Source organism: Acomys russatus, chromosome 13, assembly GCF_903995435.1.
Source record: "Acomys russatus chromosome 13, mAcoRus1.1, whole genome shotgun sequence".
In the NCBI taxonomy this organism is placed as follows: domain Eukaryota; kingdom Metazoa; phylum Chordata; class Mammalia; order Rodentia; family Muridae; genus Acomys; species Acomys russatus.
Window position 1 is genome coordinate 54,496,926 of NC_067149.1, and position 20,531 is coordinate 54,517,456.

The 20,531-nt window shown below is 42.3% G+C and overlaps 2 protein-coding genes across 2 annotated transcripts in view; both read right to left on the minus strand.

Moving 5' to 3' along the window:
* The window catches only part of LOC127197693 (pregnancy zone protein-like), a 43,315-nt gene extending 37,177 nt beyond the window's left edge, over positions 1 to 6,138 (minus strand). The window contains exons 1-6 of the mRNA XM_051155662.1: positions 5,975 to 6,138; positions 3,526 to 3,709; positions 2,350 to 2,506; positions 2,098 to 2,150; positions 1,145 to 1,165; positions 21 to 189 (exon numbers count right to left, since the gene is read on the minus strand). Of these exons, the coding sequence (XP_051011619.1) occupies positions 21 to 189; positions 1,145 to 1,165; positions 2,098 to 2,150; positions 2,350 to 2,506; positions 3,526 to 3,709; positions 5,975 to 6,057 (667 nt within the window). The 5' untranslated portion in view covers positions 6,058 to 6,138. The remainder of the gene's footprint in view (positions 1 to 20; positions 190 to 1,144; positions 1,166 to 2,097; positions 2,151 to 2,349; positions 2,507 to 3,525; positions 3,710 to 5,974) is intronic.
* Positions 6,139 to 15,108: 8,970 nt separating this feature from the next.
* LOC127197694 (ovostatin homolog) overlaps positions 15,109 to 20,531 on the minus strand; it is a 45,190-nt gene continuing 39,767 nt past the window's right edge. The window contains exons 34-35 of the mRNA XM_051155663.1: positions 20,345 to 20,444; positions 15,109 to 15,206 (exon numbers count right to left, since the gene is read on the minus strand). Of these exons, the coding sequence (XP_051011620.1) occupies positions 15,109 to 15,206; positions 20,345 to 20,444 (198 nt within the window). The remainder of the gene's footprint in view (positions 15,207 to 20,344; positions 20,445 to 20,531) is intronic.

Genomic DNA, 20,531 nt, shown 5'->3' on the forward strand with positions numbered 1-20,531 from the left:
TATACTTGTAGAATCCTTACCATACTCCTTCACTTCAAAGGGGTGCTCTATTTTCTTCCCTGAGTTCTTCTGCACCACAACCTTGTAGGTACCTAGAGCTGGCTCAGCAGACAGCGGGAAAGAGAGCTGATGGAGTCCTACTTGTAGATTGATAGGCTGCCATTGAAAAATTCGGTTCCTCTTGGGATTCTACAGAAAGATATTATGAGTTTTGAAAACAATTGAAACATATAGTTTGATCAGAAGTCAACACTGGGAGTTTAATAAGCAGTTAGTGAAATAGTGCTAAAGTTGTTAACCCATTAAAACACTCTAGACCTGAATAACGAACAGTGAAGTCACCAGCTGTGGGAGCCTGCAAATCCTGTACATGCCATCCCAGGTGCACCAGTCTTGTCTGATCTTAGAAGCCAAGCAGGTTACTACTTAGAAGGGAGGCCCTGCATATGTGTCATAGTGTGGGAAAGACTGTAAGCTTTGTCACAGGTGAAAGCAGTCCTGGCGGGCTTTACCCTTGGTCACACCATGGATACCTTGAGATAGACTGGGTGGAGCCATCCTGGGCCTGGAATTCAGGAAGCAGACCTGGGGACTCCACCTGGACTATTGTTTTTCTAATCGACCCTCAATGGGAGAAGGAGACCGCCCTTTGCACGTGACACAGACAGGCAGAGAGGAGAGAGCAGCAGCAGGTTCAGACCAGGCTTGAGTGCACGTGGATCGGAAGGAGGATCGGCAAACAGGCCGGACCAGCACGCCTGCCAGAGACACCTAGGGACCCGTCCCATGGAACGGATACCAGAAGGTTCACTCTTTTTTTCCCCTTTAACTGTTTTTCCCTCTTGTGTAAGCTAGTTGGGTTGTTTAATAAAGTTTAATTGTTAAGAAACAGAACCTACATCGTAGGGCACTATCTTTTTAACATATATACCTGTTTAGGCCAGAAATATTGGAAGCATCAAGAAATGACACCATCATAAAGATCCTTCACTTCACTTTTACTCTTCTAAAAACAATTGAGGTAGGCAAAGAAAATAGGATTTGTTTAGTTGAGGTGAAGTGGAGTCCGAAAGGGGAAAAGAAAGCTTATGGAACTTTGTAGGGCATCTTCATTCTGACTGAGGTTGTACAGTTTGCTACTTACCTCAATATAAATGACGGGGAACTAAAAAGAAAAAAAGACATTTAGTATGAATGTGTGGTAGAATTTAAAAAGAGAGCATCTTTTTAAAATTACAGTTTTTTAAATTTACTGAACTTATTCCTTTTTCACACCATGATTTACTTCCTTGCTTCATACCATTTTTCCTTTTTAGTTAGTTTTTTTCTTTTTTGAGAGTTTTGTTGACCTCTCCCACACTCCTCCCAAATCCATACTCCTTTGTCTAATCCACCCAACTTTATGTCTTCCCTCTCCGCATCAAGTCCAACTGTGCTGCCCATATATTCGTGGATGTCAGAGATGCCATGACATCAGGTGAGATAAAGCCTATGACCCAGAGGGGCAAAGTCTCTGCTTTTCTTGTCTAAACTAGGAGAGGTCCCCTGCTTGATCCATACATAGCTTTTTACGTGTTTTGTTTGGGACATAAAGAAGTCATGGCCTTCCTTTTATGGCTAGTGTACATTTAAGGTAACCTCTCTGGGTGAAAGATCATAATAATAAGTATATTCTTATTTTGCAAATGATATTTGCTTAAGAGAAATTAAACGCGCTTCTGGAAGTGTGTAGAATCTTCCAAGGGGACATTTTCATCTGAATATCTTTTTGTTGTTACATCTTAGACAGCATCTTACTGCCTGTGCTCCAGGCAGGCAAGGGCCTTGTGGCCCCTCTACTCAGCCTCCCACATTCGGGGATTAGAAGATGCGTACCCTGCCCAGCATGACTTTAAACGCTTTATCTATTTCAAGAGTGCAGTTGGTGAACGGCATCCTCGATGCTACCACTGCACATGCTCCTGGCACGGATACTTTTAAGAATTGCTCTGTGCTACATTTAGGTGTCTCTCACATGATCTCAGGTTTTCTAAAGAACCAGTCTTAAATGTTTGCTTATTTTTCTCATTGGAATTCTCCCACCAACAGGAGACTCACCGTTTCATTCAGTGGGCGAAAATTGGTATCTATAGAGACAACGCGGAATTTCACTGAAATAGAGATATTTTTCCCTGTGAGAGGTGCCAGCGGGAGCCCAGGGCCAGAAGTCTCATGACCTACCACCGGCCATAGCTTAATCATATAGAACACCACCACCCCACCCCCCCCCCCCCCTGCCCCCCCCCCCCCCCCCCCCCCGCCATGCCCACCCCACCCTCGCCGTTGTTTTTCTCACTGAGTTCCTTATACCTGTTTGTCCTGGTTTGTATATTGGTTTGTCTGTCTGGACAAAGACTAGGCTCTCAGCTTTGGCTATCCGAATTGACTTCCTCTTTATGAAGTGCTGCGTTGGCCCTTTTATCTGCACAGCAATGGATGCCGAGGGCGGCAGCAACGAATCTGAGATCTGCAACACAGAAACCCGTGGAGAATATGCTCAGACCTGCTTCTGAGTGCTCAGCTCTTACAGAAATCTGTTTGCCTTGTGAATGCTTGAGAACTGGTAAGGGAGCGTCAAGGACTCGGTTTCCTGCTCTATCCACAGACTACTAGGATTGTATAACGTGATTTTGGGAGAAAACATTGCAAAAGAATGGACTAGTCTTCAGTGCACTCAGGACAGTGAATGAGATGGTGTCCTTGCATTGTCACAGCAAAGTCTTGATATGACAAATAATTGTCCTATTACACTTTCCAAGGCCAGCACCAGCCATCTGTCTTACATGAGTAATTTGGCTTTTAAGAATTGCATGCCTGCGGGGTGGTGGTGGTGGTGCACGCCTTTAATCCCAGCACTTGGGAGGCAGAGGCAGATGGATCTTTTTAAGTTCTAGGCCAGCCTGGTCTACAAAGTGAGACTAGGCCAGCCAAGGCTACACAGAGAAACCTGTCTTGAAAAACAAACACAAACACAAACAAACAAACAAACAAAGAATCTCAGTGTTCAAAGGCCAGAAAGATGGCTCAGAAGCTAAGAGCATGCACTGCTTTTGCAGAGAACCTGAATTAAGGTCCCACAGCCTTGTCAGGAAGCTCACAACTGTCTGCAGCTTTAGCTCCAGGGTGCCCTCTTCTGGACTCACCAGCTACCTACACTCATGTGCGCATACACAGAGACACAATTTAAAGTGAAAATAAATCTCAAAAAAAAAGAACCTTAATATTTATATCTATTAAAATATGTATATTATTTATGCAAGTTCATTTTAATGTAAAATGAAATCTTTCCTACAGCCATGGCAACCTTTTATGCACTCCTTTAGACTTGTTTGTAAGTATCATAAAAACAATTCAAAGTTTACTTGGTACTCACCATTTTTCCTTAATTAAAACATTTCTTTTTGATGAATGAGAACATAAAGTTCAACTTATTTTTGTTTTTGTTTTTGTTTTTTACCACTACCACATCCCAGGAGGGACACTGACCGTGAAAGGGCTGCAATGGAAGGAGTCCTTCTCAACAGTCAGGCCTGTGAGGAGGTTTATGTGCTGCACTCCATTCTCCAGTGTTATGTTGAGTGTTACAGTCTCGTTCAGGTGGTTGAGGTTGACACAAGCCTTTTCAGTAACTCCTGTGTAGAGCTCTGATGGGACCAGCACCACATATTGTCTGTGGAGAAGAGGACCAACCATGAAGGTTTCAGAAGACATCATTATTGTGGCTGTTGTCTAGTGTGTTTCACATTGCCATTTGGCCGTAGGTTTTGGGGAGATTGGGTTCCCCAGATTAAACACTGACATAATCCTCTGGTGTTCAAGACATGTTCACCTACAGAATATTAAGAGACTTCGGGCAATCAATTCAAGATATTGCTGTGTAGCAATTTCTCACAAATGGAACCATTCCTTCCTGGAAGGAGGAGGGAGAAGGGAGGATGGAAGAGAGAAAGAAATGCATGAGACTCAAGCAGTAAATTTTACAAGTTCTGGAGGGCTGAGGCTAAGAGGATGGATGCAGTCTCTCCATGGTTACAGAAGCAGGAAACCACTGTTGCAGAGAAGAGGGGAGGCCTGGCTGCCCCTAAGAGACTCCTGGACCAGCCACATTGCCTGGAGGAGACTCTCCTATCACCTGAGCCACAGGCAAGTCATGCAGAGAGGCCCCTGGAATGTGGCTTTCGAGAATCAGCTCCCAGACAGAGTGTTTTTGGTGATGCAGTTGTCTTTGAAGCATCCATGTTCCTGTAAGCAACCTCTGAATCATATTCCTGCAGGGAACCCCAACAAACATGTTTGTTCACCAAGTTGGACTTCGGTAGAATCACCATTTTGATCGATTGTTGGTTCCCTATCTGGGTGGGTAGATGTTTGCGTCAAGTCTTCCCTGCTACACACACACACACACACACACACACACAGTCTGATGCAAAAGCTATTATATACTTTGGTTAGAAATTCCAAATTTCCAAGCCACAAACTCCTCATCGCAGGAAGCCTTGAATACCGAGCTGCCTGTGGCCTTGGGCTCCATGTAAGTACCACAAATCTTGTCCAGGAAGCACTAGAAACTAACATGTGGCACATGGGGAGAAGCTGAATTGTTCTTCAATCTAATTTAAGAAGCAACCTCAGCTCCAGTGTTCCCCTCAGCCAGGGCAAGCTGGGTTGATCAGCAGCTATCCCCAGGCACTGCCATGAGGAAAACAAGACTTTCCTGGCACCGGCTGCTGCTCACTGGCACCCACCCAAGCACCCAGCCCTCTGCGAGGTTTTATGTTTCACACTGCTTTTCACCTTCTTAGTGTCTGTCTGTCCAGAAAACTTACATTTCTTCATAAAACCTCTTTGAAAAGAACTTGCCCATCTTGACAAAAATCCCTCCCTTATATTGGCTCCTATGAAGTGCAAGGCTTTCTTTGTTAGTGTTCTTAGAGACCTCTGCAACAGTTGCTTCTGTATGGGGTCTATGGGGCTGTTCTTCCTCCCTTCCTCCCTTCCTTCCTTCCCCCTTCCTCCTTCCTCCCTCCCTCCCCCTTCTTTCCTTCCTTCCTCCCTCCCTCCCTCCCTTCCTTTCTTCCTTCTTCTTTCCTTCTTACCTTCCTCCCTCCCTCCTTTCTTACCATCCTCCCACCCTCCATCCCTCCCTCCCTCCCTCCCTCTCTCCCTTCCTCAGCTCCTTCCTTCTTTCCTCCCTCCCTCTCCTCTTCCTTCCTCTCTTTATTTCTTTCTGCCTCTCTCCCTCTCTCCCTCCCTTTCTTTCTTTCCTTCTTTCTGTTTTGCACCATATCTCCCTTTTCATATTGAGACATTTAAGGGTCTGAATTCTGTTAACATGTTTCCTAAAATCTCCCAGTAGCCTTACAATGTTTCCTGAAAAATTCAGCGAAGAGACTCACACAGTCTCTCCCACATCTGTCTTGGGTGCTCCTCAACCAGCACATGACAAGGCATTTATGAAGCAATGAACCAGTGGTTCTGAACCTGTGGGTTCGTGACCCCTCTGGGGGTTGAACGACCCTTTCACAGGGGTCGCATATCAGATATCCTGCATATCGGATATTTACATCATGAATCATAACAATAGCAATTACTATTATGAAGTAGCAACAAAAATAATTTTATGCTCGGAGGTCGCCACAACATGAGCAACTGTATTAAAGAGGTGCAGCATTACAAAAGTTGAGAACCAATGTGATAAACAGCTTATCTTTTTTTTCTTCTGTAGGAACTCTATACTTTTCTCTGGTGCTGCCTGACAAGATTGCTGCTGCGTAAGTCCCAGAGGTCTCTAGAACTGCAGATCTTCCACAGGAGCCATAGCAACTCATTACCTCTAAGTTCTTTGACGGCAAATAGCTGCATAGGAAACCAGGAAAGAGAGAACACGGTGGGAAGGAAGGACACAATAGAAATTTTTGGAAATAGAATTGCTTACGGTTTTGCAGTAGCTGTGGCATCTATGGGAAGAAGCAGAAACAGTAAGAGAGAGACTGGTGCGGCCAGCTGCTTTCCCCTCATGATGGAGAGAGGCAGAAGAGACTGAGTTGGAGCCCTCAGCCCCTTGAACTCTGATCGTTGTTCGGATCCACCAGTTTTTATTTTGCCTGATGGGCAGTGAAAGTAAACTGCCAACCATTTATTTTTGTAACATATTAACTACTTAACTATTAAAAAATCAATTACAGATCATTTCCAGGACTATTTATATTCTTTTGTCCACGTTTTAAAGCTACCCAAATGTTTGAAAAATGAAACAAATCACATGGTTTGATGAAATCAATCAAACACCTGTCCATTTTTTAAAAGGACAATAAATGCAAATATATAATATTAATCTCTCCTTCATAGCTTAGGGGGTATTACATTCACTCAACGATATAATGGAATTTACCACAGAATGTTAGCTTAGGTAAGTTTGATGGTATGTGTTTTATTTTATTTTATTTTTTTTAAGAAATTGAAAACAATAAAGCCAAGTTAGACTTTGATAGAACCATCACTCTGGTCTGCCATTGCATTCTTATCTGGGGTGAATAGACGTTTGTGTCAGGACTCCCCAGGAAAAGTCTGACATAACAGGAGTGTGTGTGTCTGAGGACGCACATGAGTGTGGAGGTCAGAGATTGTTATCAGGTAACTTTCCTATTGCTCTCCACCTGCTCCTCCCCTGCCACTTACTTCTCTTTCTGTTATTATTGTTGTTGTTGTTGTTGTTGTTATTGTTATTATTATTACTATCACTATCATTATCTTTTTGAGATAGCCCTGGCTGTCCTGGAACTAGCTCTGTAGTTAGGCTGGCCTCGAACATGTTTTGAGGCAGCTATCTCTCACTGCTCCTAGAGCTCAGCAGTTGGCTAGCGAGTTGCTGGGGTCTTCCTGTCTCTGCCCACAGGGCTGGAACTAAAACTCGTGCACATCTCCATGCCTGGCCTTCTATGTAAGTGCTGAATACAAATTTAGGTCAGGATGCTTGCACAATAAGCCCGGAACTACCTCCCCAGTGCACCCTCCAGTGTTTGCCTTTTATTTTCATAAGGAGAACCTTATCTTTGTTTATTATAAAGAAAATGACAGTTCATTTGGACCTAAGCCATATAATACATATTTAATAAATTACTAAACATTAAGGAAACAAGGATGATTAAGTATTCTATAAGGAAATAATTTCTATTTGATAAACATTCATATTTAATTTTTCTAGAATGAAATAAAATATTTTTCTCAGTATTCATTCATCGTCCTATTTGCTTTTCAAGACAGGAATGTTTAAATATGTTTTACAGAGTCATGAAAACAAGAAAAATCCCACCACAAGTTTGTGTATTTTGCTGGCTATGATGGTGCATGGCTGTGACCCTGGGATTGGACAATGTAGAAAAGGACTGAGCTCAAGCTCCGCTTGAGCAATTTGCTGACCCTGCCTCAAAATAAGAAGTAAAGAGTGGGCTGAGACAGGGTATGGTGGCATATGCCTGTAATCCCAGCACTCGGGTGGCAGAGGCAAGAGATTGCTTGCCAGTTCAAGGCAAGGTTGGTTTATATAGTGAGTTCTAGGCCAGCCAGGAAAACACAGTGAAAGCCTCCCTTAGATTAAACAAAGTACTGAACTGTTGCTTGGTAATCATGTGTTTCCTTTGTGTGTCAGGTTCAGGAGAAACGTTTGTTTGAAAATTATTGCTTAATGAAATTAAATGCATATTGCACCTGGCTCCTTTGATGACAGTGTGTATCTTTGGGTGGGTATTGATTATTACTTGTTTGGGACAAATTTTGACATTCTAGTCTTCATCTATTTTTGTCTATCCTATTTCCCACTGTATAGATAGAAGCAATAAGAAAACTTGTTCATCTTAAAAGATAAAGAAAAGGGAGTGGCTGTGTTTCAACAATGCCACTTAATCATTTGTGTTTCATGTTTGGAAGACAGAGATCATGCTACGATCTTCAATAAAATTAATTTAAAATTTTAATTTACTAGATACATTAACTATACCTTCATTCATTCTTTTGAAAGAAAGGCACTGAAAACCTGTCAGTTGCAAAAGAGTTTGGAAAAGCTATCTGTCGAATCATTTTTACACCAAATACCTGGAGCTCACATCCAAGGCTCACTAGGACTCAGGAATAGCTACTGACTGCCACTTTCTTAAGTAAAGGCACAGTTTTGAACCCAATATACCTAACAACTCTGAATAAACTGAAATATCGGCCTATTTGCTTTTTGTTGTGACACAAGTATAGAGAGACTTTTGTTAGCATAGCGTTCCATGGGACGCTTTTATTTTACCAGAACCATGATCTATACGATAGTTACAAACCACATCTGCTAAGAATCTAGACTGTTACCGGGAAAGTGGGATAGAGGTGAGGACATCCTATTGGGACTCTAGGTGAGAAAAATATAGGAGATAGGGAAATAGATCCAGAGGGTCCTAGAAACCTACAAGAAGAACACTATGATGGGCGGATCTGGGCCCAGGGGTTCTGCTCGATCTAAGGCACCAACCAAGGACAATACATGCAGTCATCATCAAACCCCTACCCAGATCTAGCCAAGGGACAGAACATTCTCCACAGTTAAGTGGAGACTGGGGACTGACTTTCACACAATCTCTGGTGCCCCATATTTGGCCATGTCCCCTTGAGGGGGAGGCCCAATGGCACTCAGAGGAAGGATATCAGACTACCAAGAAGAGACTTGATACCCTAGCATCATATTCAGGGGGAGGAGGTCCCCCTCAGTTACAGTCATAGGGAAGGGGAATGGGGTGAAAGCAGGAGGGAGGGAGGAATGGGAGGAGGCACGGGATGGGATAGCAAATGAGTTATAATATGAATTATTTTATTTTTCAATAAAAATGTGTAAAAAAAGAATCTAGACCGACGTTGAGTACTTATTAAATTAGTTTTTCTTTTGTTGAACCCACTGTATTTAGAATGACCTTTGTACTTCTCTCAGTTCCAGGGTAAGCAATTAGGCTGGGGATCTACTGTCTACAAAATGCAAGCCATACTCACTGGGAGTTTCCTCCCACGCAGTTCTCAGCAGCAGATGGGTAGTAATCCGAAAGGCAAAAGATAGGGTTTTAAAGCAAAAATGGTCATTTCCACATGAGTGTAGGAAATTCCACCATGAGCCAGAAGAACTCATTTCTAATGTTTTCTCATACCAGAAGTAAATTTGAGTGATTTGGGGGTTTGTAGCTTAAGACAAGCTGAAGATTTCTTCATAAGAGTTTACACAAATATTGATGTTTTAAGTTGCCTTTTTGTAAGAAACTAGACAGAAGGTCTTCACTCCAAGGCACATCTAAAATACCTGTGAGAACGGGAAGAGGGCCTTCACATATGAAAATAACTTACACGTCATGCCTAGGGCTGACTGTGGGACAGCGATGGCTGTGCAATCATAAGAGTAATGATCACCCACGACGTCAAGGGTTCCAGAAATGATGGTGAAACAGACAGAGGCCAAAGTTGAATCTGAGTGGGAGATTTTTGCCAAACGTCAAACACAAACCTTGTGGGGTTGGGGAGATGGCTCAGCAGGTCGAGGCACCCGTGTCCAAGCCTGACGACCTGATTTTGAGCCTCAGATTACACAGTAGGAGATAAGGAATCCTTGTGCTCTGACCTCTGTGTGTGTGCATGATGGCAGGTGCGCGACTTTGTAAAATAAACAGATCAGTGTGTAAAATGACGAACCTGGCGACATTCCAACAACCATGACACGTTTATCAGGATTAACAAATGCATTCTTTACCAACCATCAAACTTTAATGGCAGTGGCAAAAAGAAGCTGTTTGAATAAAATGCAAAACTGTGGTTGAATTATATACTTTTAGATATTTACACCAATGAAGGTTGCAGGAGTTGATTTTTTTCATTGCTGATAATTTTGGTATGTTAATTAAACAACAAATCTTTTAAACTAACAGGATAAAACTACTTTTTAAAAAAATGTGGGCTGCCTCTACCACTTTTGGAATTGTGGCATTTCAGAGCTCATTGAGGCAGTGGGTGGCTAGGGGAATTTCCCCAAAACCTAAAAAGTAAAAGTGTATTTCTATTAATATTATTATTATTATTATTTTTTGCAAGCCTCCTTTCTCCCTTTTTGGGTTTTCCCCTTTAAAACCTTAAATGTTCCTATTGCCAGCCGATGGCATGACAGGCGATGATGAGCAGATGAAGAGCCAGTGGAGAAGCGGTCCAAACCTCCTGTGAGCTAGCAGGCTTCTGAATGTATCTCTGTGCCCCACAGAGAAGGCTGGGCAGTAGCAAGGAGATGCCGTGTCAGCTACTGCAGCCTTAAAACAAAGCCGGTGTCTCTTTGGACTTTAAAATTGTTCCTATGCAGCTTATTTTATTTTTGTTTAATCAAATAAACAGAGGGTTTTCCTGTGGGGGGGGGGGAAATGTGGAAACACCATTACCTTTGGACATAGTTCTAAGTCAATGCCATTTCCCAGGATGTGTGTTTGCAGAGTGTTGAGCAATTTTGAGTGGGCTGAGAATGAAAGTGCCCTCTCCATTTTGGTGTGCTTTGGGGGAGCTACATCTTAAATTACTGAGCCAGAAATTTGAGCTCTATTTGAATATATTGAGACAGAAACCGAGGCTCATGGGATTACACATGGCATTATAAGCAAAGGTTCTAAGGAAAAACAGAAGTGGGGCAATTCCTTGTGATAACTCACCCAGCACAGTAACGTGTTGTGCTTTCTCCTGTTGTGAATCCTGCTCTGGCAGGGGACATACTGGAAAGATGAGAGGACTACACAGTGTATTTCCACCCTTCAGTCCTCAGTGTGTGCTCCTGAGCAGACTCTGGAAGGGAGGAAGAAAGACAAGAAGGATGTAAGGAAGGCACTATTTTTATTTTGCAAAGACACATGTTTCATGTTGTACAATATCAGCATTCAGAGATGAACTTGGGGGGTTGTCAAGGGAGAGAGAATCCATTCATTCTGTCTCTTTGCAAGACTAAGGTGGTATTCCCAGTCCCCAGTATACATGATGAAAATGCTCTTGTAGAAAATTAATCTTCTAACTGAGGTAAGATGAAATCTCAAAGTAGTTTAGTCTGCATTTCTCTGATGGCTAAGGATGTTGAACAGGGAAAAAATGTTTCTCAGTTATTTTTATTTCATCTTCTGAGAAACTTCATGTTTAGCTCCATGCCACAATTTTAAATTGGGTTGTTTGTTTTCTTGGCATTTAGGTTTGTTGGGTTCTTTGCATGTTCTAAATAATAATTCCCTGTCAGATATATATATATATATAGGATTTTTCCCCACTCGATAGGCTGCATCTTTGCTCAAATTAGTATCCTTTGCTGTTCAGAATCTTTTTAGTTTCATTGGGTGGTCTTAATGTCCACACGGCCAGGGTCATGTCCAGGATGTCCTTTCCTGTGCTGATGAGTTCAAGTGTGTCTCTTGATATCTTTTATGTTAATTAGAATTGGGGTTCCAGATCTTATGCTGAGGTTCTTGGTCCACATGGAGTTGAGTTTAGCATAAGGTGGAAGATAATGATCTGGTTTCATTTTTCTGCACACCGTTATCTTCTTTGATTAGCACCATTTGCTGAAGATACTCTCTTTTCTTCAGTGTGTGTGTGTTGTCCTCTTTGATAGAAAGCAGGTGGCTGTAGAAGTGTGTGTTCATATTGGGTTTGCAATTCCATTCCATTGATCAATGTGTCAATTTTTCACCCTAGCACCATGCTGTCTTCATTACCTCAGCTCTGTAGTATATAACCTGAAATCTATGATGGTGAATTTTTCATCAGTTTTATTGCCGTTGTTTAGGGCTGTTTGGTTTTGTGTTTCCATATTGAATGTAAGATTATTTTTTAAATTTCTGTGAGGAGATGTGTTGGGATTTTGATGGGGATCTCATTGAATCGGTAGGTTGCTTCTGGTGGGATGGCCATTTTCACAGTATTAAGCCTACTGATCTGTGATCACGGGAGGTCTTTCCTTCTTCTGGTATTTCTTCCATTTCTTCTTCTTCTTCTTCTTCTTCTTCTTCTTCTTCTTCTTCTTCTTCTTCTTCTTCTTCTTCTTCTTCCTCTTCCTCCTCTTCCTCTTCTTCTTCTTCTTCTTCTTCTTCTTCTTCTTCTTCTTCTTCTTCTTCTTCTTCTTCTTCTTCTATGTATTTGAGTACTCTATCTGCATGTACACCTGCATACCAGAAGAGAGTATCAGATCTCATTATAGATGGTTGTGAGCCACCATGTGGTTGCTAGGAATTGAACTCAGGACCTCTGGAAGAGCAGACAGTGCTCTTAATCACTGAGCAATCTCTCTGGCCCTTTTCTTTTCTCTTTTTTCTTTCTTTCCTTTTCTTTTTTATTGGAGACAGGGTTTCTTTTTGTGCCCTGGCTGTCCTGGACTCGCATTATAGACCAGGCTGGTCTGGAACTCACAGAGATCCGCCTGCCTCTGCCTCCCAAGTGCTGGGATTAAAGGTGTGCACCACCACCTGCCTTTTCCAATTTCTTTATACAGTGTGTTGTATGACATACTTTTGGGGAGCTACAACATACACACATCTACTCACCTCAGAAAGGAGCCTGTAAAAGACCAAAGTAATGGTTGTAGCAGTATCCAACTTGGTGACCTAATGATGTCTTACTTAGTGTTTTATTTCTGTGAAGAGGCACCATGACCAAGGCAACTCTTATAAGAGCAAACATTTAATTGGGGACTTGCTTATGGTTTCAGAGGTTTAGTCCATTATCACGATGGCAGAAAGCACAGCAGTAGGCATGGTAGGCATGGTCATGGAGAAGTAGTTAAGAGCTACAACAGGATCTGCTGGCAGAGAAAGAGACTGGGCCTGGCATGGGCTCTTGAAACCTCAATGCCCACACCCAGGAACACACTTCCTCCAAGGCCACACCTCCTAATCCTTCTAGTTTTATCAAAGAGTTCTACTTTCAGGTGACTAAGCATTCAAATATACAATCCCATGGGAGGCCAGTCCTTTTTTTTTTTTTTTTTTTTGGTTTTTCGAGACAGAGTTTCTCTGTGTAGCCTTGGCTGTCCTGGACTCACTTTGTAGACCAGGCTGGCCTCGAACTCACAATGATCTACCTGCCTCTGCTTCCCGAGTGCTGGGACTAAAGGCTTGCACCACCACCGCCCGGCTTGGGAGGCCATTCTTATCCAAACCACCATATTCTCCTCCTTGGCCATATCATAATGCAAAAATCCATTCAGCCCAACTTCAAAAGTTCACGTCACCTAGCACTGTTTCAACACTGCTTAAAAGTCTAAAGTTCAAAGTCTCTGAGACCCATGGCAATCCCTTAACTGTAATCTCCTATAAAATTAAAATAAAGAAGCAGATCACATACTTCCTACATACAACGGTACATATTTACTGTTCCAAAATGGCGGAAGCAAGCATAGTAAAGAAAAACTGGACCAAAGCAAGACCTAAAACCAGCTGGGCAACCTCCAAAGTCTGCATCTCCATGTCTGATGTCAAAGCATGCTTCAGATCTCCAACTCCTTTCAGCCTTGGAAACTGCAACACACTTCTCTCTCTTGGGCTGGTTCCACACCCTGTATGTTGCTCCTCTTGGCCATTGTCTCATGGCTCTGGCATCTCCAACATCTTAGAGTCTCCAATGAAATCCAGGCTTCACCGTTACAGCTTCACAAAGTAGTCACTCTGCGCCTTCAGGCAAGAACAGTTGTGGTATACTCCTGGCCTCAGTGGCTTTTCTTAGCTGAGGAGAGAGATTTCACAACCTCTTTCTTGTATCATTTACTCTAAAGCCAGACCACTTCTTCCAAACTCAGTGGCTAAATCTACCATGTTCTGTTGCTTGCTAGGGCTGGAACATGGCTCCCTATTTTAATTACCGGGTTTTGCTGATGATGGTTGTGTTGACTTGTTTTATGTCAACTTGACAAAGCTTGTGTTATCTGAAAGGAGGAACCTCAATTGAACTGGCTACAAGGAATTTTCTTAATTAGTGATGGGGGAAGGACCAGTCCATTGTGGATAGTGCCATTTTGGGGGGCTAGTGGTCTTGGGTTCTACAAGAACCAGGATGAACAAGCCATGATGAGCAAACCAGTAAGCAGCACTCCTCCATGACCTCTGCATTAGCTCCTGCCTCCAGGTTCCTGCCCTGTTTGAATTCCTGTCCTTCAGTGATATAGAAGTGTAAGCCAAGCCTGGTGGGCAGTAGTGTCACACGCCTTTAATCCCAGCACTTGGGAGGCAGAGGCAGGTGGATCTCTATAAGTTCGAGGCCAGCCTGATCTACAAAGCGAGTCCAGGACAGTCAAGGCTACACAGAGAAACCATGTCTTGAAAACCTAAAAGGAGGAGAAGAAGAAGAAGAAGAAGAAGAAGAAGAAGAAGAAGAAGAAGAAGAAGAAGAAGAAGAAGAAGAAGAAGAAGAAGAAGAAGTGGTGCAAGCCAAATAAACTCCTTTCTCCTCAACTTATTTTAGGCATGGTGTTTCATCTCAGGAATAGTAACCCTAACTAAGACAATGGTTAGCTTCATGTCTTAAGCTTTTCTTTGATTTGTTTTTACAAGTTGGAAACTTAGCTGAGTGGGTTCTTGCCTTAGTTCACCACTTTCTTTATTCCATGTAGTGTCAGGCTTTTCTTGAAATTTTTATCTCCTTGAGCACTGGACTTAGCACCATTCCATTTCCTGGTGCTCCTTTTCTCCTCAGATTGTACAGTTTGCACTTCTCTTTGTGTGTCTTGTGTGTCGACTTGACACAAGCTAGAGTCATCACAAAGAAAGGATCCTCAGTTGAGGAAATGCCTCCCTGAGATCCAGCTGTAGGGCACTTTCTCAATTAGTGATCAATGGGGGAGGGTCCAGCCCATTGTGGGTGGTGCCATCCCTGGGCTGGTGGTCCTGGGTTCTATAAGAAAGCAGGCAGTAAGCAGCACCCTCCATGGCCTCTGCATCAGATGCTTCTGCCTCCAGGTTCCATCCCTGCTTGAGTTCCTGTCCTAACTTCCTCCAATGATGGACTATGACCTGGAAGTGTAAATCAAAAGTTTAAACCTTTCCTCCCCTACTTGCTTTTTTGGTCGTGGCAGTAATAGAAACTCTGACTGAGACGCTCTTGGTCCAGCTTGCTCCTTTCCGTATAGATCTGCGTAAGGATGATCACTAATAAACACATGACACAGTCAATATTAGGCTGTCTTGAAATCTCCTCTGCCACACCATTAATCTAAAACTTTGTAATTTAGCCTCAGGCAGATTTTTTTTTTTTTTTTTTTTTTTTTTTTTTTTTTTGGCATGGGGTAGAAAACAGCCATGTTCTTTGCCAAAATATCATATGAGCAGTCTCTAGGTCACTTACCAATATACTTCTCCTCTGAATCCTCTTAAGCTGGGTCCGAACAGTTCAAATGACCATCATGGAAGAGCATGCCTTCCATGTTCCCACAAGGATGGCCCATTAAGCCCCACTTAAAGCTTCCAACACTTTTCTAGTCCAACAGTCCCACAGTCTTCCATATTTCTCCATCAAACAGCAGGGTCACACCTCTCACAGCAGTATCCTACTCCCTCGTACCAAATTTTGCCTTAGTCAGTTTTATTGCTGTGACGAGACACCAGGACCAAGACAACTTTTATAAACTAAAGTTTCTTTTCTTTACCTTTCCTTCCTTCCTTTCCTTCCTTCTTTCCTTTCTTTTGAGACAGGGTTTCTCTGTGTAGCCTTGGCTGTCCTGGCCTCACTTTGTAGACCAGGCTGGCCTCAAACTCACAGAGCTCTAGACCTGCCTCTGCTTGCCTGAGTGCTGGCGTTACAGGTGTGCACCACCTGTATGTGGCTTAAAAGAAAGTTTGTAACTGGGGGCTTGCTTACAATTTCAGATATATAGTCCATTATCATTATGGCAGGGAGCATGTCAGCACATATATCCCACTGGACAAGTAGCCGAGAGCTACATCCTGATCCCCAGGCAGAGGGAGAGATGGGGGTGCTGGGTCGGGTATGGGCTTCCGAAAACCTCAAAGGCCACTCTCAATGACACATTTCCTCCAACAGGGCCACATCTCCTAATCCTTTTAATTCTATCAAAGAGTTCCACTCCCTAGTGACTAAGCATTCAAATATATGAGACTGTGGAGGCCATTTTTATTCAAATGAATTTTTATTGGGGCTACTAATGGAATATATGGGAGGGGTTACTTACAGGACATAGGAATAGCTCAAAGTAGCTATATTTCCAGAAAGGCCACTCCCATGGGTAACGATTTCTGAAAATACATTCTTGGAGCTCTCTATACCACCTGCAGGCAGATCCACTGTTTTGATATCTTTTCTTTCCACAGCTGCTTGAGTCCCCCCTCTCCCGAGATAGTTTATTCCTTTTTGTATTTTAGATTTGTATATTGTGTAGGGTATGTGAATTTGTTTCCCTCCTGTGGGTCAGGAGCCTTCTGTTCTATCATGGAGGGAATGGGCTGGTTTGAAGGAGGAAAATGCCGTGTAACACTCTGTCTTAAAGCTGTCATAGTACATGTCTTTCACTGTCTTGGTTAGATTTGTTCACATATATGTGTGTGTGTATGTGTGTATGTGTGTGTATGTATGTATAATGTATATGTTGAATATGCATACATACTCTACTGTGTAGGTAACATTCCCTCCAAATCATTGTGATCTTACAGATTCTCCTCAATGACTGTAGTCAGGTGATCATGTTAGAACAACCAGTCAGATACCTACCTACCTACCTAAAACCCTGCAATGAGTTACAGAGAGAAAGCTAAGTCCTAGAGATGACCCTCAGTCCCCTACCTGGTCTGGTGTCTGGTGCCCAACCTTGATCTCTTCTGTTGATTTCTTCTGTTCACACTTAGCTGCTTGTCTATGCTCATAAAGCACACTGATGCCTTTTCCTTGCTGATCTCACAGTCAGGAATAATCTTTCCTGAGATATCTATGTCATGAACTCCCTTTCCTACCTCAGGCCTTTGCTTAAATATCATTGCTCCATGAGCTTATCCCTAAAGCTGTGTCTCATCTTTCAGTCTGTCCTGTTCCCTGCTCTCAGGGTACCCTGAGCCCTCTCAGCCTTCACTACACTTTACAGCTCCCACAACACGCATCACCTCCTCCTTTCTCATATTATGTTTGTCTACTGTGTCTGCTTACATTGATTACATTATAAATATATCATTTATCTTTCCCATCAGAAGGTTAGATCACGAGGGTGGCTGTTTCTGTGCTTTCATTCGCTGCTATACCTTAAGCACCAAGAGTGTGTTAAGCAACTATCAACACTCAAGACTAGGACTGTGAACTAGGTCAGCATGACAGAGTGGACAAAAGCTGGGGCCGTCCATCGGTCTATCAGAAGGCAGGTCAACAATTGGCCAGTTGTCAATTGTCATCATCGGTCCCTTCTTCCTTGTTTTTAATTTAAGAAACCATCTTAATATATATTCAGTGTCATTGATGAATACACAAATGAAGTGAGAATTGATCATCTGTTTAGGAAAAAAAAGTTTCCTACAAACATATCAAAACAACAGAAAAGCAAAATGCTTCAATGTTACGTTATAAGGGGCATTTTTCCTTGAGTGGAATATTTGAGTATTCAGGCAGACTGGGTTTTTTTAAATTTTTGTTGACTCTGTTTCTTAGCAATTAAACTTTATTATACAACCCAACTAGCTTATATAAGAAGGAAAAAGGTTAAAGGGACAAAAGAGTGAACCTTCCGGTAGCCGTTCCATGGGACGGATCCTTAGGTGTCTCTCTAGCCGGCGTGCTGATCCAGCTTGTCTGCTGCTCCTGCACGCTCTCTCCACCCGACTTTGTTATTTTCTCTTCCCCAACTCCTTCAGTCACGTGGGAAGGACCGGCTCCTTCTCCCGGTGAGAGTCCATTAGAAAAACAATAGTCCAGGTGGGGTTCCCAGGTCTGCTTCCTGAATTCCAGACCCAGGATGACTCCACTCAGTCTGTCACAAGGTATTCATGGGGTGCCCCAAGGGTAAAGCCCGCCAAGATTGCTCCCACCTGTGACAAAGCTTACTCCTTCCCACAAATTTTAATATCTTTATGAGTGCCGATGGACTGCTTACATGTTTTAATTGCTGTGTTTGATAAAATAGAAGAGCCAAATCTTAACTTAGTAGAATAAGCCGAGTCACCTACACAGATGGAGGCAAGTGCTCAGAGCGATGTCAATCAAAGGGCATATTGGTTAAATGTGCTTAGGTGCTCTGAGCATGCTATCCTGAGCAGAGGAACTACACACAGGAACACATATAACTACCTGAGTGCTTTATATTCTCAAATTTTGTTGTATCCTGATAGTATGGGACAGTGATTCTCAACCTGTAGGTCACTAGTCCTGGGGGAGGGATGGAATTGAATGACCCTTTCACAAGGGTTACCTAAGCCCATTGGAAAATACAGATATTTTATTACAAGTCATACTAGTAGCACAATTACAGTTATAAAGTGGTGACAAAATAATTTTATGGTTGGGATGGTCACTGTAGCACAAGGAACTGTATTAAAGGGTGGCAGCCTTAGGAAGGTTGAGAACCACTGGTCTAGGAGACATTGGTTCCAAATTCTTTAACTGCACAGCTTGAGAATTTGTTGGCTACTTTTTCATGTATGTAAAGAACCTTGGTGAATCCAGAAGCCCATGTTAAAACCGATATAGAACCTTTTCATTTCTATCATTTTCTACAGCTTCTTTTTACTTTTCTGTCCTCAGTATAAACTCATTTCCACAGTAGGAGTGCTTGGTCAGACAGAGTAGATGCACAGTGTTGCTTTCCAGGTACAAGTGGGAAGCTTGAAGCAGTACAACAGGTTTTAAGATGGCAAAATGCCCTTCAGTTAGCCTCTCAGTCTTACCATCAGTCCATCTACCACTTAACTCAGGGCTCTTCTGCTTCCCTCCTGCCATGGTTTTGATGGCTCCCTGAGAGGAGTCTGTCTTTTATTGTGCATATTTCCATGTTGAGCCAACACAGAGTACTTTGCAACTTTAATCTAATCTCCTCCACGTCCACTCCTTTGACCTACTCTTCTCCCTCTTTGGGTACTGGAGGAGCTGAAATGTCCAAACTTGAGTTTAAGCTTGACAAAAAAATGAAGCAAACTATTCAGTTGCATTCAAAGCCCTGAGACTCCTAACGTGAAAGCTACACAGAAGAGAAAACAGTGGCCTCACACTTGAAATTATGCGATTTAATGGGAAGAAGGGAAGTGAAACGGACAAGAAGTCATTGTGATTGAAGACTCTTCAGGATGCGAGGTGGTTGGTCATGGCTCTCCATTAGGATAGTGACCAGAAGAACAGTTTATTCAAAGAAATAGTCTCCTACTTGGGATTTAAAGTAAAGTTTAAACAATAAGTACACATGTATACGTCTTTATATATGTATATATACACACAAATCTGTAAATATGACATGCATGCTGACGTATAAGTACATATATATTTCTGACATGTCAACATATTAATAAAAGATGAGAGACTTTAAGAAGAATATGCATGGCTATGAAGGCTCCATTACAAAGTCCTTACTTCTCTCCGTGCTCTTCTTTGTGCTATTGGGAATCTGAAGTGTTATTGATGTTGTACGAATCAAGGGCATATTCATCTGGAAAATAAAAAGAGTGTTTGTCTTTACTACCTCTCCAGCTCTGTGTAACTCGACTGTGTCAGGCCATGCGAAGACATTGAATCTAATCTTTCCAAAAATTTTTTGAAGAGAAGTCATCATCCATCCATTTTATCAATTCTTAACTATTCTACTAGTTGAAGTCCTGTGATGGAATGTAGAGAACAGACTGTATTCATCTACTCCTTGACAGACAAGAAAGTAAGCAAACTGACCTCCCAGGGGGTGTGTCATTGTTTTGAAGCATAATCTATTACATTTTTCCTATAGTGTTTTCTCTTCCATTTGTAAGTCAAAACCACAGAAGCATCATGTAATAGTAAGGATTTGACTTGGTAATAACGACAACAATGAAAAGTCTTGGAAGGTTAGCATTGTTTATATTTCAAGTTAAAAGAGAGTTTGTTTGTTTGTTTGTTTGTTTTTAACAATACACCCATGAGATTCTAAGTGTTAGGATACAGTGGGAACTGGCACAGTCAGAATCCACATCATGGAATTTTAAAAAATTATCACATAACACGAAACCATCACTTGTTCACTTTTTGAAGATGGATGGTGATAATTTGGGGGAATGCAGTGGCTCAGAGAGTGTGAGCTATGGACATGTTCAGCGGCTGAGATATGGTCGCTTACCTCTTTCATAACTATAGACCATGACGGGGGCTGGCTGGCTGTTGGACACAAGGTTGGTTTGTTCAACGAAGAAGGTGAAGCTGGTTTCTGTCCGGGAAACCTATAAAGATATGAGTGATTAGCAAGTCCTAGTAGGTCAGAAAAAAAAAAAAAAAAAAAAGAAACTCATTGAGTAACTTACTCTGCA